This window comes from Rousettus aegyptiacus, unplaced genomic scaffold, assembly GCF_014176215.1.
Source record: "Rousettus aegyptiacus isolate mRouAeg1 unplaced genomic scaffold, mRouAeg1.p scaffold_m13_p_4, whole genome shotgun sequence".
In the NCBI taxonomy this organism is placed as follows: domain Eukaryota; kingdom Metazoa; phylum Chordata; class Mammalia; order Chiroptera; family Pteropodidae; genus Rousettus; species Rousettus aegyptiacus.
This window is the reverse complement of record NW_023416307.1, coordinates 1,642,519-1,657,052: the sequence shown is the minus strand read 5'-3', so window position 1 is coordinate 1,657,052 and position 14,534 is coordinate 1,642,519. Positions and strand designations below refer to the sequence as shown.

The 14,534-nt window shown below is 56.6% G+C and overlaps 1 protein-coding gene across 1 annotated transcript in view; it reads right to left on the bottom strand.

Moving 5' to 3' along the window:
* Positions 1-445: 445 nt before the first annotated feature.
* DSCAM (DS cell adhesion molecule) overlaps positions 446-14,534 on the bottom strand; it is a 510,406-nt gene continuing 496,317 nt past the window's right edge. Inside the window, exons 31-33 of the mRNA XM_016121720.2 lie at positions 14,260-14,457; positions 12,534-12,836; positions 446-916 (exon numbers count right to left, since the gene is read on the bottom strand). Coding sequence (XP_015977206.1) covers positions 564-916; positions 12,534-12,836; positions 14,260-14,457 — 854 coding nt within the window. The 3' untranslated portion in view covers positions 446-563. The remainder of the gene's footprint in view (positions 917-12,533; positions 12,837-14,259; positions 14,458-14,534) is intronic.

Genomic DNA, 14,534 nt, shown 5'->3' with positions numbered 1-14,534 from the left:
AAAATGCAAAGAGTGTCTCGTTAAATTAAAAAATCAACAAAAAAGAAAACCAGATTGACTCCCCCCTCCCCCTCACTGAGGGCACTCGACCTGATGAACAGCGGAAGGTCGGATCGAGGACCCAGTTCCTAACGGGAAAGAAAGGTTTGCAACCGTGACGAATGCCTCCCCTCGCCCCGAATCAACGTTTCTTTTAAATTCACAAAGAGGGTCATTTTTTTTTCCTGTTTTCTTTCTTGAATCTTGTGTGACAGGACTTCTAGTCAGGTTTAAGTAGTCCCCCATGCACTGTGTAGAAAATCAGTAAAAATGCAATAGCCTGTGAAGATCATAAAACTGGACTTCTTTCCCAAAAAATCAGATGCCCAGGCCGTCGGGGCTCACACTCAGACAGAAAAAAAGCAGGAGAGTCTTTGCACTGTCTGTGGTTTCAGTATTTTCTCTCTTTTTTAATATATTTTGGCAATTTTCTTTAATTATAAATATTGGAATTCCGTAAAAAAAAGGTAGCTTTGATTGAATTTTTTAAATCGTATTTACAGCCGCCGCCCAGTCCCGCCCTGCTATACCAGGGTGTAGGATTTCGCATAAGGGTTGTTCCCTTTCAAATGGCCCCGGGAGTCGAGCAGTGACTCCTGGGAGCTGCTCATTTTCGCTGCCTGGCCCAGCTCGGCCCCTTCTCGCTGAGGTAATGTGGCCACGGCCCCCTGCTGCCACTGCTGTCCGTCTCTGGCGGAGGACGTGGAGGGGGGAGCCTCCAGGGGGATGGGCTCGAGGACCGTGGGGCGCTTCAGGGTCCGACTTTTCTGGGGCTCCAGGCACGCCTGCCCCAAACTCAGGTCCCTGCTGGTGCCTGGACCGCTGCGGTTCAACAAGAAGTCCATTCTAAGGTATGGAGGCAAATGGATGAGGTCACCTGCAAAGGAACAGAGAGTTAGTCGGCTTCTTCACCTGGCCGGCAGGGGGGTGCCCAGCGTCCTCGTGAGCACGCCACGGGCCGTCCGGGGCTCAGAGATGGAGCTGCCACCTACCTGGACGTGGTTTTCGAGCCCCTGGTCGGAGCGCGTCACCTTTTCCCCCGGCACGGGCAGAGCCGGCTTTCGAAAGGCACACTGACTCGGCCCCTCCGTGCCAAGCTTCCGCCAGAGGAAGGGGTGGCAAGACCCTTCCAGACCCCGCGAAGGAAAGGAGCTCGTCACCAGAGGCAACAGCGCGCCCGGGGCAGAGTGTGCCAGGCCGCCCCCCGCCCGGGACGGGAGCGCGGAGACCGCACGGGGTCGGAGGAGGCGGGGCGCAGGGGGCTGTCGGGGCGCTGGTCTAGGCTGGCAGAGCCAGGTGCGCCGGCCTCCGCACGCTCCGCCTATCAGCCAGATTGTCCCCACCCTGCCAGACATCAGCGCTCGAAGCCACAGAGCCCTGCTGACACCCTCCTCTCCAGGTTAATCCGCTCGAACAGTATCTCCTCACTCCTGTCCCTCCCCACCTGGTGGCCCTGGTTCAAGTCTTTGACGCGCCTCAAGGCCCCTGCGAGGCGTGAGCGCGGCGAGGGCCCAGGCACGAGGCGCACGTACGGCCAGGCCAGCGGTCCCCAGGCCAGGCCAGCGGTCCCCAGCGGCGAGGGCCCAGGCACGAGGCGCACGTACGGCCAGGCCAGCGGTCCCCAGGCTTGCGCTGGGCCCTTCTGCATTTCTGGAACTGACCCGCTCGTTCTGTAGCCCTGTAGTCCCCACCTTCCTCCCCTCAGGGGGCAGGCGGTGGGGTGGGGGTGCTGCCTGCTGGCATGGGCGCGGGGCCCCGCCCGGCTCTCCTGGGGGCCGAGCTCATCCTCCTGGCTCACAGCCCTGTGGCAGACCCGCCGAGCAGCTCTGATCAGCGCAGGGCGGGGGCCCGCGCTCCGGGCAGGAGGCCGGGCAGGTGAGGGGCCCATGACGATGGCCGAGCTGAAAGCGCAGCGAGGGGGGTGGGAGGAGACGGAGCTGTGAGGCGGGAAGGGGGCCCCGAGACGACGGCTCCAGGGCTGCGACGGGGGGGACAGCGACGTGGCAGACGGGGCCGAGGGTCGCGCCCACCCAGGACTCGAGCTCAAGACACGGGCGGACAGTGGGACCGGTCGCCGTGAAAAGATGTCTCAAAGAAAGACGGTATCTTGGTGGGAAAAGATGACGGGTTCGGTTTCGGAGGCGCGGAGCTTCTGGTGGTCGGCGGACGCCCCAGGGGGCAGACGAGGGGGCACTTTCCTTACGAGCGGATCTGAGGCGTGACTCATCTCTCCACTGTCTCAGTCTGAAATAACTCACGGTTCTCATTTCTTCTGCTTCCCTTGGTGCTGACCGCACCTGCTCCGGCCAGCGCCCGTGGGCCGTGGGTTCGGGGCGGAGCGGGGCCGACGAGCCGCCTGCGCCCAGCGCGGCTGCCGTGAGCCGGCTGCCGAGATGGCCAGGAGCGACAGCAGTGAGTGTTCAGGCAGCGGCTTAAACCCCAGGGCCTTCGGACATCTAAGTTTACTCACCAAAAGGAGTGACGGTAAGAGAGGAGGAAGTCACTCCTTGGGGGGTGGGGGGGAGGGGACGGGCTACAGTCACGACCAGGACAGGCGCTTTGGAAAAGCGCATTCAGACGCTTTAAACGAGCACGAGAGTTTTCAAAGCGCTCTTCCTTAAGACTCCCCCCCCCCCCCCCCCCGGGATGAGAAACGGTGGCTTTACTTTTGGGGCCTGTACCAAGCTGGTGTCCACGTCCTCGCCTTACGCTGTCACGTCCCTCGGAATTTATGAGGCACAAAGCCGCTCAGCATTGTCGTGCTGGGTTTTTCCGGGCGCCGTCATGACTCCGTGATTTCACGGGGGCCGTGGCCTGTCTTCACTAAAACAGCCCCGGTGACACCTCAGGTCTGGCTCACTGAAAATCGAAGGCCACTTAATTCAACGTTGGCTTCGCACAGTGAACTGGGCCGAAGGAAAAGCCCAGTAACAAACGCTGTGACGATAACCGGGCCATCACACTTAGAGAAAGAAATTACGTAATCTGGCGTTCTTGTGAAAAAGGTTTCGCTGAGTTGCTGTGTCTGGGCTTTGACTTAGGAAAAATGACAACGTGGAGCCTGTGTTATCGACTCTAACTCTGAAGGTCCTGGTTTATCTTGTGATGTGGATTAGCCTCGTTCCTGATGAAAACTCATGTCCTGAATACCTTTTATGAGGACATGAAAATCATTTATCTTCATTTATGGTAGTAAATGTATTCTTCATTTTTCTCTATTGGGGGTTAATGATTTGCAAACAAATATGGAACCACTAAGAGCTGACACTAAACTGGAAAATTCTTTTATAGTATGAAGAACATTTTACAGATGAATCAACACATGCCAATTGACCGCATTTTGGAATTTCTGAATTTTCATATATCCAATTTCCTAAAAGTGATTATTATGTCTTTATTCTTAAGAGCCTAATAAGCAGATGATATTAATTTGCTCTTGTTTATTTATATGACTATTTTTTTTTTCAAATACTTGACCAAATGTGGAATTCACTTATCTCCAGGGTTATTTAAAAATGTAGGTCAAGAATGCCTCACGCTGTTTGAGGCCCAACTAAATCCTGAGCACTCGACATATTTGTGATGTGCTGTCACAGATCTGAGTCTCTACCCGGCGGCTCCCTACTGGATGAACAGGGCTTATCACACCCCTGAAAAGCAACTGCGTCTTGGTCCCAGTGGCACTGCAGGGTGCTCAGGTCCTAGAGGACGTGGAAGAAACGAGCGTGAACTCAAAAGACAGAGCCCGAGACGCCCGGCCCCGCCTGCGGCGGCTCCCACTCCAGATTCAGCGGCCGAGCGCGTCGGAGTAGCGGGAAACGGCTGCGGACTCAGAAATCCCGCCTGACGGAGCGGCTCGGCCCCGGGTGCACGCGAGGGCTGTGCGCGTTCGCTCACTGCAGCCCGCCGAGGGTCTCTGAGCGATCCGGTTTTGCGGGCACAGCTTTATTAAGTGGAACGATGCTCTAATTAGCTCTTTCAACAGGGTGTTTTCTGATCAGCACCCACAGTAACCCCTTCGACAGTGCGCATGCTGCAGATGAGCGCTCTCGACATTCACGAGCTCACTCAGAAGCAGGCAGCGGAGCGACGGGGGGCGAGCTTGGTTCGTGAAAGGCTCTGCGTCCATTAAAACCCCACCCCACGAGCTGGGAACCGGGGCTCCCCAGCCGTCCTTCCACCGCGCATGTTCTTCAGACGCGCACGAACACGGAGACACACCGCGCACTCACTGCCCAGAAAGAGGGGAGCGGACCCGCGGAACCGCAGCGACGATCTGGACGGTCTGGACGGTGGCGCCTCTGCTTTTCCTAACCCCCTTGCTCTCCACGGCCTGCTCCACCCGGGAGAAACTACACAAGGATTCTAATGGTGGCTACGAGGCTCCAGAGGTCTACAGGGGGAAAGAGGAGAGGTCTGGATGACTCCGCCTGCAGTGACTCTGACTGGCATAAATCTGGGCTCGGTTTCCTCAATCTCAAAACTGGACCGAGAGCAGAGTCTACCAGCGAGGGTTAAGGTGAGGATCTAGTTAGATAATGCATGTTAAAGTATACTGCCAGACGACTTCCCGCGCAGAGGAGCTGAAGTTAGGGCCGGACACCTGCTGGGGGGATGGGCTGGCAACTCTTCTACACGCTGGTCTCTGTCTTTAGTGGGCTGCTCGGTGTTCATGCAAAGGACAGGCCCACGTTCCAGGGCGGATGTGACCGCGTTTGGAGAAAGTCTCTGCAGGTGTGACTTGCCCCAGGGGGCACGTGGCTGTGCCTGAAGACATTCTGGGTTGTCACAGCTGGCGGGGGTGGGGGGGAAGGGAGCTACTGGCTGCTAGTGACAGAGGCCAGGGATGCCGTAGGTGCCCTCTGATGCACGGGGCAGCCCCCCCACGGAGCACGAGCCTGCCGGCGAGAAACTCCAGGTCAGATGGCCATGATTTCAAGTGGGTACTTATTTCCTTTTAATTTTACTCAAAAAACATGGACTATAATCAGAAGGACTTGTACTCCTCAAGCTAAACTGGTCCACAAGGAGTTACGGCCTCGGTCCTTCATGGGACAGAGTGAGGGGCGCACCCCACGAACAGTGGCCAGAAGGCCCCTCTCCCGCGTGGCCTGATGGGTGGGAGCCTGGAACAATGGAAACAGTCTGTTGGAGAGTTCTGAGCTTGGAGCTTGGTGATTTCTGAGGGCACTTTTAGGTCTAAAAGACGCCTCCGTGTGCTCGAACTGCCTCACCTGCGAACACTGGTTAAGCACGTCTGTGTCGGGCATTTGGGGACCAGTCTGGGACAAACGAATGTGTTTCTGGGAGCCTAAAATTCCACGCCTTCTCCGCCTCGTGCCCACCTCTTCATTGGTCCGTGACTCCGAAGCGTGCGTGAGCTTCCGCGACAAGTTCGCTCGGCGTGGAGGTGACTCGGGGTGCCCAGGGGCTTACACCTCCACAGGGGCCACGGAAAAAGGAGCCTTCATCGACGTCTAACAAGGTTTGCTCCCTGCGCCTGGATGGAGCCGGACGGGAATGCGGAAGCGAGCAGCACGGAGCGCTTACCTGAGCTTTAGCAATTTCAGTCAGGACCACGCAGAGCAGGTGCGCAACACTGAGCTAGCTGCGGCGGGAGCGTGGAGCCCGCCCGTACCAGAGGCGGGCGCGATCTAACGCCTTTTTAGTTTAATATTAATGGCGCAGCACGGTAATGAAAACTTGTAAACCATCCTCCCTAGGTAAGTGCATCTTCACTCCCAAGCGGCAACCAGGAAAATCGCTAAATAAATAATGTGAGATTGGTATCGGCGGTCGGTCCCCACGCACGAATCCTGCTCCCCTGCGCGGCTGCTACTTCGGAGGCCTCATGCATTTTTAAGAGCCTGTCGATACGCCCATCCTGCCCCTCGCTGGTGAACTTCAGCATTTATACTGATGTATGAAGCCGGGCTGTGAGTTTGTGGCTGCTCGTGATCCTTCTGAACTAAAGTGTTTTTTTTTAAAAAGCAGGATTGGAAAAGCTGCCCCAACTTTTAGGGAAGCCTGGAACTGGCCAGCAGGGCCTCTGAAGCCCCTAGTGGGGAAGGGGCCCCGAGGTTCAGACAGCTCCCAGGGGGGACCCACACCCTGGGGACCGCTGAGGAGGAACCCTGGTTGGGTGCCTCAGCTGCGACGCCGGCACCCCCACCCCTGTCCCCAATGACCCTGAGCATCCTGAGCTGTCCCACAGCAGGGCTGAGTCAGCCTGGCTGTGAGGCGGCTGCAGACGGAGGAAGCATAAGTTTGTGGTGTTGGGGACAGAGATCTGGAGTCCGGGGAGGGGAGCAGGGGCCGCGACTGGTCACGAAGACGGGGCCAGCCTTTCAGGGCCTCAGAGGTCTCTGTCCTGAGAGCAGTGGGCAGCCACGCAAGGGCCTCCGACCTGAGAGGGCTGACTCCATCGCCTGGGTTTGTGGCTTGCTGCCCCCTCAGTCTGGAGAATGGGCTGCGTTAGAACTGGGCGCCAGCTGGTCCTCACAAGACGACTCTGAACGATAATGGTCCTTGCTTTCTCTTAACCTGTTTGTGTGTTTCCAGGACCTGCAGGCTGCTCCTGAGTCGTCGTGACATCTTACTGGGGGGTGCGTGTGTGTACGGTGCCAGTCTTCCACAAGCTGGATTTCTGCCTTATTTCTTTCATCTTCTTGTTTATCGGTCTGGTGTCTTCAGGACCCTGCTGACGAGGGCACTACACGCTCTTCTGATAAACTAAGGGGACCACAGGAGGAGTTGGTTTCACATATCAGCACTTCCATGTCTGTGGGTGATACCGATGCAGTATTTTTTATAGAGATGAAAGTCAATAAATACGGGTTGAGTAAATGAACGTAATATATTTGTGTTTTAATGGGGCCTTTCTGCAGATGCAACCACTGTGGCGAGCCTTTGCTTGTCATCTCCAGCACTGGCATCTAGAAGGTTCCTTCTGCTCACTCAGCAGGTACACAGGAATCTAGAAGCTTCCCTTTGTTTGCTCAACAAGCCACAGACTAACACACAGGCCCCCTCCTTACCTACCGACACTGTGGACTCCCCAACAACCAGAGCTGAGCCCCACTCAGAGATCCAGGAAAGCTCTGTGCTGTCTGAGGGGATCAGAAGTCAGGACAAGGCAGCCAGAGCGAAAGACCACACGGCCGGGAGCTCGGGGATGCACGCGGCGGCAGCTGTACTAACGCGGAAGAGCGCGTGCACAGGCAAGCGGGCTCGGCACTGCGAGCAGAGGCGGGGTGGGTGCAAAGGGCACGCGGGCCTCGAGTTCCAACTGGGGACCCTTCGGAACAAGCCCCACCATCACTGCATGTGTCGAAGGGACATCAGACAAACAGGACAGGATGATCCCAAAGAAGAAGAAATTGCAGATGCGTCTTGGACAGCTTTGGTCTTCTGGCGGGGAGCCAGGCAGAGCTGACCGTCTGGGTCCACCCAGAGTGGGGCGTGAAGGGCTCTATGTGCAGGAGACGCCGGCGGCCCCGGCACCCTCCGAACCGGAAACCGTGGGCCAGTGGAAAGTTTGCATGTTTAGCAGCTCCGTCTCCCAGCTGCGCGTCCTTCCTCCCCTCTGGGCCGCCGCCTCCCTAGGCTCTTCGCCCTGCCCTTTCTGCCCCATCCATTGTTAGGTCTCCGCGTGTGTCTCGCCGCCTCCTGGAGGCCTTCCCTGATTGTTCTCTCCAAACTGCCCCTGCCACACTTTATCCCCTTCGCCTGATTTCCTTCCCTCCCAGCACTTCCCATGATCGGAAACTATACTATTTGTTTACTTGATCAGAGTCTGTCTCCCCAGGGACATAAGCACCTTTACAGCGGGGTCTCTGGGGTCTTGTCTACCGTTGCATCCTCAGCTCTGAAAGCAGGGCCGGTTATCGATTGGGCACTCAATGAACACATGCCGTGGGAACGGACGGGAGCCGAGAGGCTGGAGGGAAGGCGCAGGGCCGCGGCTAGGAGGTGGGGGCCAGGGCAGCAGTGTGCGTGTGTGTGCGTGCACGGGCACCGTGCGGGTGTGTGACTGTGTCCACACACGTGCATGTGCATGCCTGTGTGCATGTGTGTGCACGGGCAGGGTGTGTGTGTGTGAATGTGTCCACACATGTGTGTGTGCATGTGCATGCCTGTGTGTATGCCTGTGTGTACATGTACGTGTGCGCACACACGTGTGCACACGTGTAGGCATCAAAGATACTTGCAGTGAAAGGAAACCCTTTCCACAGCTCTTGCAATAACAGTCACGGCGGAAATTCCATACCTGATTTTAACAATGGCCAAACACAGGAGGATGCGAGCCTGAGACACGTGGCCCCGCTGCCCGGCCAACGGCGGAGGGGGCGGGGGGACATACTATCCGAGAGGAACGAGTGTGACGCCTTGGATCGTGAGGTGGGGTCTGCCGGGAGCTCAGCTCAGGTCCCCAGCTGGCGAGACAGATGCCGCTGAGGCTGGGGAGGGGGCCGCTTGGCAGAGAAGATCTCTGGCGGCTAAGTGTGATCCCAGAGGCAAGGAGAGAACCCGCAAGGGAAAACCGCGTGATCATGACAAGAACTGGGATGGAGCAGGCCGGTCTGCATCAGGGCCCCACCTCACTCTCCATGTCCTTCCCTTCACTCAAACACACACACCCCGGGAGAGCCTGCGGATGGCGTGGGTGCGCCGTAAGATTAAAATCCCAGAACTGCTTCCCATCACCGGTTATTCAGAGAACCGACAGGCTGTCAGCAGTGGCCATTTCTGGCTGGCAAAAGGTCAACTACTTTCCTCGCAGAAGGGCTAACATGCACACACTTAAGGTTGGGGCCCCAGAGTGTGCCCGCTGAGCTCCGAAGGGCCCATGCGCCCTCTGCTGCGAGCAGGTCAGGCTGTATTAGGTTGCACACTGGAAGCTTTATGCTGATTTAAGTGGCTTTGTGTGATGGCATCTCTTGACTGCACTGGGAAAACATCATGAATTAAAAAGCAGCAGTAATCCAAGAACACTGGAAACTGGCTCAAGATGCACCTGAAACCAAGACCAGATCCTGCGATCGATGTGCCTGGGGCCACCTTGACCATGGCCGTTAAGCTTTCCAGCCACGCCTCAGAGGAGCAGAGTTTGTTTTCTTGCTGTATTTTATGTTTTTAAAGATGGAAAAAACCATCCCTTATCGAAAAGAACAAAATAATTATATGCATGGCATTTTATTTAAAATGTTCAAGTCCTAAACATGAGGCCAACCCAAAATTCAGATATTATTAAAAATCTAAAGTTGGTTCTGATGCCTGCCTCACGTGTGAGCTGTCCACAGTCCATGAGGAGCTTCCTTTTATCTGCAAAAGAGGTTCCCTTTCGAGCCACTAAGAGCTAGAACAGAAAACAAACCGCCCTGCTTAAAGTTGGACTGGGAGGCGACACGCATGTCAACGTCCTCTGGTATGTACTAGCGACTTTGAACGATGGTGATATTCTAGCCAATAGGCCAGTCATGTCGTCGTCACAGCCGTGATATATTCATTCATCCAATGATGTCTACTGAGCACCTACTGTCCATGCCAGACCCAGCGTCAGGAGTACGTGTTCGGTTCCACCAAATCATTTAAAAACGCTTTTCGAACAGTCACCCTGCGGCCAGATACCTGCCAGACACTGGGAGAGACATACGAGACTCATTTTCTATCTTCCTGCCGCCACAATTTGGCCAAGTGCATTGAACCTGATCCTGATTTGTAGAGCATTTAAAAGCCTGGGATTGCAATAGGGGCAAAAAAAAAAAAAAAAAAAAAAAAAAAAATCAAAAAAGCAGAACTTACGGCGAGAAGATATCTAGAGATTTCGACGACTACCCAGAGACACACACTCGCCGATGCCACCCACGACCACAACGGAACGCAGCGCTCAGCCCAGGGAACTGCTGATTTTGACACAGCCTCCAGTGGGCAGAATAATGAATTGTAATCTTGGGTTTCGTGCCCAGTGTTGAATTTAGTTGTCTTACCATACAACTAAAGGCTTCCTGAAAGATGAAATATTTTCATCTAAAAAGCATCTCCAATGTTCATTGACGATATGGTCACCGTGGACAAGACAAAGTTTGCAGACATCAGGACACCCATCGACTTGAAACGATCATGCCTAAGGTGACAAATCGCTATAGTCCAGATGGTGTGTTAAGACGCTCTGCTCCATCCAGGCCACAACGCCGTGAAAAAGTTCAAACATTTCTTCAACGTTAATCCTACGATATGATCAAGTCATCGGAAGGCAACTCGAGGCTTTGCTTAACTTAAGGCGTGCACGGATAGGACGGCGTGTAACCCAGGAGCTCACTTTAGGAAGGAGAAACGGCCACGCACCTCGGGTGGAAGCAGAAGGCACCCAACTGGGTGACGCACAAAGGAGGTGGGCGCTTTCCAGGACGTCAGTGGCCATTCGAGGACAACAGACAAGCGAGGGACGGAGCGGAGGGAGCCGGCCGCACACCTGGAGGCCAGCGCCGGAGGCTCTGCGGGTCTGACAAGGCGGCCGGCAAGGCGGCGGCTCCCACGGCCGCGGGCCCACGCGCGGGCACCAGCGTTGTCACCGCAGAACCCGCTCCCCTGGTCCAGTCCGGAACCAGAGGTTAAACCTGGGATACGCCTCTCAAGAGAAGCGGTCATGATCCCTTAACGGACCAGACCGGAACCCGGACGCGGGACTCCGGAAGCCGGAAACTCCCGACGCTGTCCAGGCAGGGCCGGTGCTGAAGCCCCCCCCCCCCCCCCCCCCCGGCCCGCGGGAGCCCCGCGTCTGGGAGACAGCGCCGCGCCTTGCCTCCTGCCTCCTTGTCGGCCGGCCTGGTCATAACGGCTGTTCTCTCTTACCCGAGGCTGGGGCCTCTCCGCGCATCCCGCCGCGAGCCCGGGCCGCGTCGCAGTGCCTCGCCCGGGGACAGACGCCGCGACCACCGCGCGGGGCCTGGCCGGGCCGCGCATGCCCAGGGGTGCGCGCTCTGCGCGCCTGTCTTCCTCGCCCTCGGGCTGGACCGACGCCGGAAGCTGCGGCATTTGTCCTACGTTTTCCTGCATTTGTCTTGCACATAAATGCCAACAGCAACAAAAAATACGCGACATAAAAACACCCACAAACAACATCTCGTCGTCTCCCTGAGGAGGTAGCAGAAGAAAAATAAATGAAGCCGGCACTCTTCCTCGTCTGCTGGCGTGGGTCTTGGCTCTGCGAGATGAGCCGCTGTGGAGACAATTCCCATTTTATATATTTTTATGCATTTATAAGGCTCATTTCAGCTGGGCCTTATGCCAGCAAGCCCACGGGAATCACAGTAATTTAAAAGTGAACATAAATTTTTGAAATAGAACCAGTTCAGAAAATGAGAAAAAGAGAAATAAAACCGGATTCAACAAGAAGGAACAGGTCGGTCTGCACAGGAAAGTCTACGGGCAGCGATTTCAGGGCAAAAGAAGTGATTTTTCAGAGAGCTACACTGGCTGCCATGGTCTGGCTTCAGTTTATGGATGTGTTTTGCCCCATACGACGGTTTCTCAGCCAACACTTAAAACCTGTGAGTGTCCTATAAAACCAAGGTTTCTGGACTCTCCTGAGAATCTGGCTCATAATGGGCCCGTTTCCACTTGGGAGCAGTTGGTGGGAGCTCGCCAGGGTCATTTCGCTCCCGGCCGTCACTGGACTCTGGGACCGTCCACATCCTCATCATATCTGACTCTCGTCCATACTCTCTTCGCTCATTTACATGACCTGCCAGACTCTGCAGGCCTTAAGAGTTCGCGGCCCCACCCACAAGCCTAGACCACTGTCACATGCTCAAGGCAGAGACCGGACCACAGTGGACATAACGTGAGCCGGTCACTGTCCCGCTGGGGAACTCAGTCACCCAAGCCCCGCGCTGGTGGCCTGCAAGACGGCTCTCCACAGCCCTGTCTCTGATGCGCCTCTCACCCGGTGGTGGGGGTCCCCCTTCCACGGCCCCCGTCTCTGACGCGCCTCTTGCCCAGCGGTGGGGGTCTCCCTCTCTAGACTCTGGGCCCTGTGGGCTCGGCGACTGTGTGAACCACAGACTGTGGCGGAAGCGACGTGTCCGCCTCCGGGCCCAGACTCAGGAAACTGGCTATTTCCATGGTCTGTCTCCTGGGACACTGGCCCTCAGAGTGGAGTCCCCAGGATGTGGGGAAACCCAAGCCCCCTCGCGGAGGAGCCTACCCAGAACCTGGCCAGCACCCACTTTCTCCCGAGGTGGCTCCTCCGGCCGTGGCTGAGCCTGCCTGTCTGGACAGAGATGGACTGTCCTCATGACACCATGACCAAATTCAGATTTGCAGACAAGTGATGGTGGCCGTTAGGCCAGGACCTTTGGGTGACTCGCTACACAGCGGCCCCCACGCGGAACGCCCCGGGCACATGCCAAGGAGGACCCTTGGGGAGGTGGGGAACGCAAGGCTTGGAAAAGTGGGGTTCCCTGGGCAACGGGGCGCACTGCCTCCCTCACCTGGCCGATGCGCCTTTGGAACCGCCATGTTCATCACTCGCCCTCCATCCTGAGGTTTGGGGGGCGACGCGGTGAACCTGCAGATCCCCGACTCTGAAGGGGTGCTGGAGGTCAGGCTGTCTGTGTACTCGTTTGTCCCTGCCGTCAACTGCTCGGACGAAGTGTCTGAGATGAAGCACTCGGTGATGGTGAACTTGGCGTGCCTCAGCTGCTCCTCCATCTTGGCGTGCTCGTAGGCCCTGGCCAGTTCTTCGTAGGTGGAAGAGGCACTTTCTGTGGAGACCATGCTGCTCCGTGCGCGATCTGGGCGGCGGGACAGAGCACACGGGGCGGGGGAGGGTCACTGAGGTCTGCACGGGCTAAGGTCCCTCTCTGGCTGTGGCCACTGCCCCCAGGTCGCCGTGCGGCCTGCGGGGGGCCTAGGTCTTTGTCCACGGGCTGCCTTTGTCACCTTGAGCGGGCTTCATAAGGATTCAGGGAGCTGCGTTCCCCCTGAATCCTGGTAGTCAGATGCCACCCGCCTGGGACATTGCCATAAATCGGTAATGAGCCCGCCTTAAAAAAATTAGCAGTGACGTAATGGCTGGGTGGAGAGCCAGAGGAGAGAGAGAGCAACCAGGGGATCGTTTTATAAACTACATAGATGTCGAGCCAATGTACTGTCTACTTAAACTAATAATCAAATTAAAAACGAAACCTCTGCTTTTCGTTAAAACACCTGGGAAGGTGGTGTGCAGGACCTGCAGTGCCCCCTCCCCGCTGAGCCGCGCAGAGCCATCTGTGGCTCTGATCCTTTGATCGGCAGGACCTGCCTGGGCTCCGCAGCTCTGCCAAGGGAGGCGCGACGAGCCTCAGAGGGGAAGCGACGGCTCTGTACAGAAACTGGCCACTGGGCAGAACGGCCCCTGACCCCCGAGACTCCGTCTTTGTGCCTGCCACCTCTGGGGGGCGGGACCACCACCAGGACAGAAAGAAGTGCAGCTCAGTCAGAAGAACCTCTACATTCTAAGCTCGCTAGCTTCAAAGTTTTGAAGTCACCTCTGTGGAACTCTGAGACTCTTCTAAGAGAAATAACAGACATAAAAATAAATGTACATGGTGATACTATTTTTGAAGTATATCATCCAGAACAAAAGAAAATGAGTATTAAAATTTCCCCCAGCTATTAGGTTTAGACATAATTTCTTTTCACAGTTTAACTCAAGGGGGGAGGCAAGCCAGCTCTATTCTTAGGCCCCGTCGCCTCTCAGGGGTGAGGTCTCGCTGGCTGACGGCGCTGACTAGGTGACGTACCTCGTGATCGACCCCTGCGTGGTCATCACAGGTATCAGCCTGTGTCCCCTACAGCGGCTGCGCTGACCTTGTCACGTAACTTCAAGTGCAGCGTCTTAATCCTGGAGGTGGCGGTGGGTCAGACGCCCTCAGGGTATAATCCGAAATTATCGCAATTGTGTGGGTGGAAACTTAAAAACGTCTCTCTCAGTTAGGGCGGGAATGAGCGAGAGAGAGTAGCATGCGCCTGAGAGTCAGGATACCTGCAAAACGGACGCCTTTTGGTTCTGTTCTGAAAACTCCCTGGGCCCTGGATGTCGCCAGTGCTGCACACCTGTACTGGCACCTGCCGGACAGACGGCCTGACCGCCTGGACGGGGAGGGGGAGCTCGCGAAGCCGCTGGTCCGGGCCCCGACCCTCCTCGGGGCTGGCGAGGCGGCGTGCGGGCCCTACCTGTATCTTGCGAGGGGCTGACGCTGTAGCTGTCACTCTCCTTGTCCATCGACCCCGCGGCCCTGGGCGTCGGCAGCCTCCAGTCCGTGGTGAGGGTGTGTGCTGAAATGGTGGGGTGGGGTCTGTTGAGGGTCCACTGGCTGGCGTACCGGTTTCTTGCCGTGGGCCCGGCCTTCGCGTTCCTCCTGGTGGTGGGGTCTGGGGAGAGCCAAGGACAACGTCTGTCTCACTCTCGAGGAGTGTGGTCGGTTGCGGTCAAGGTGCTGGGTGTGGTG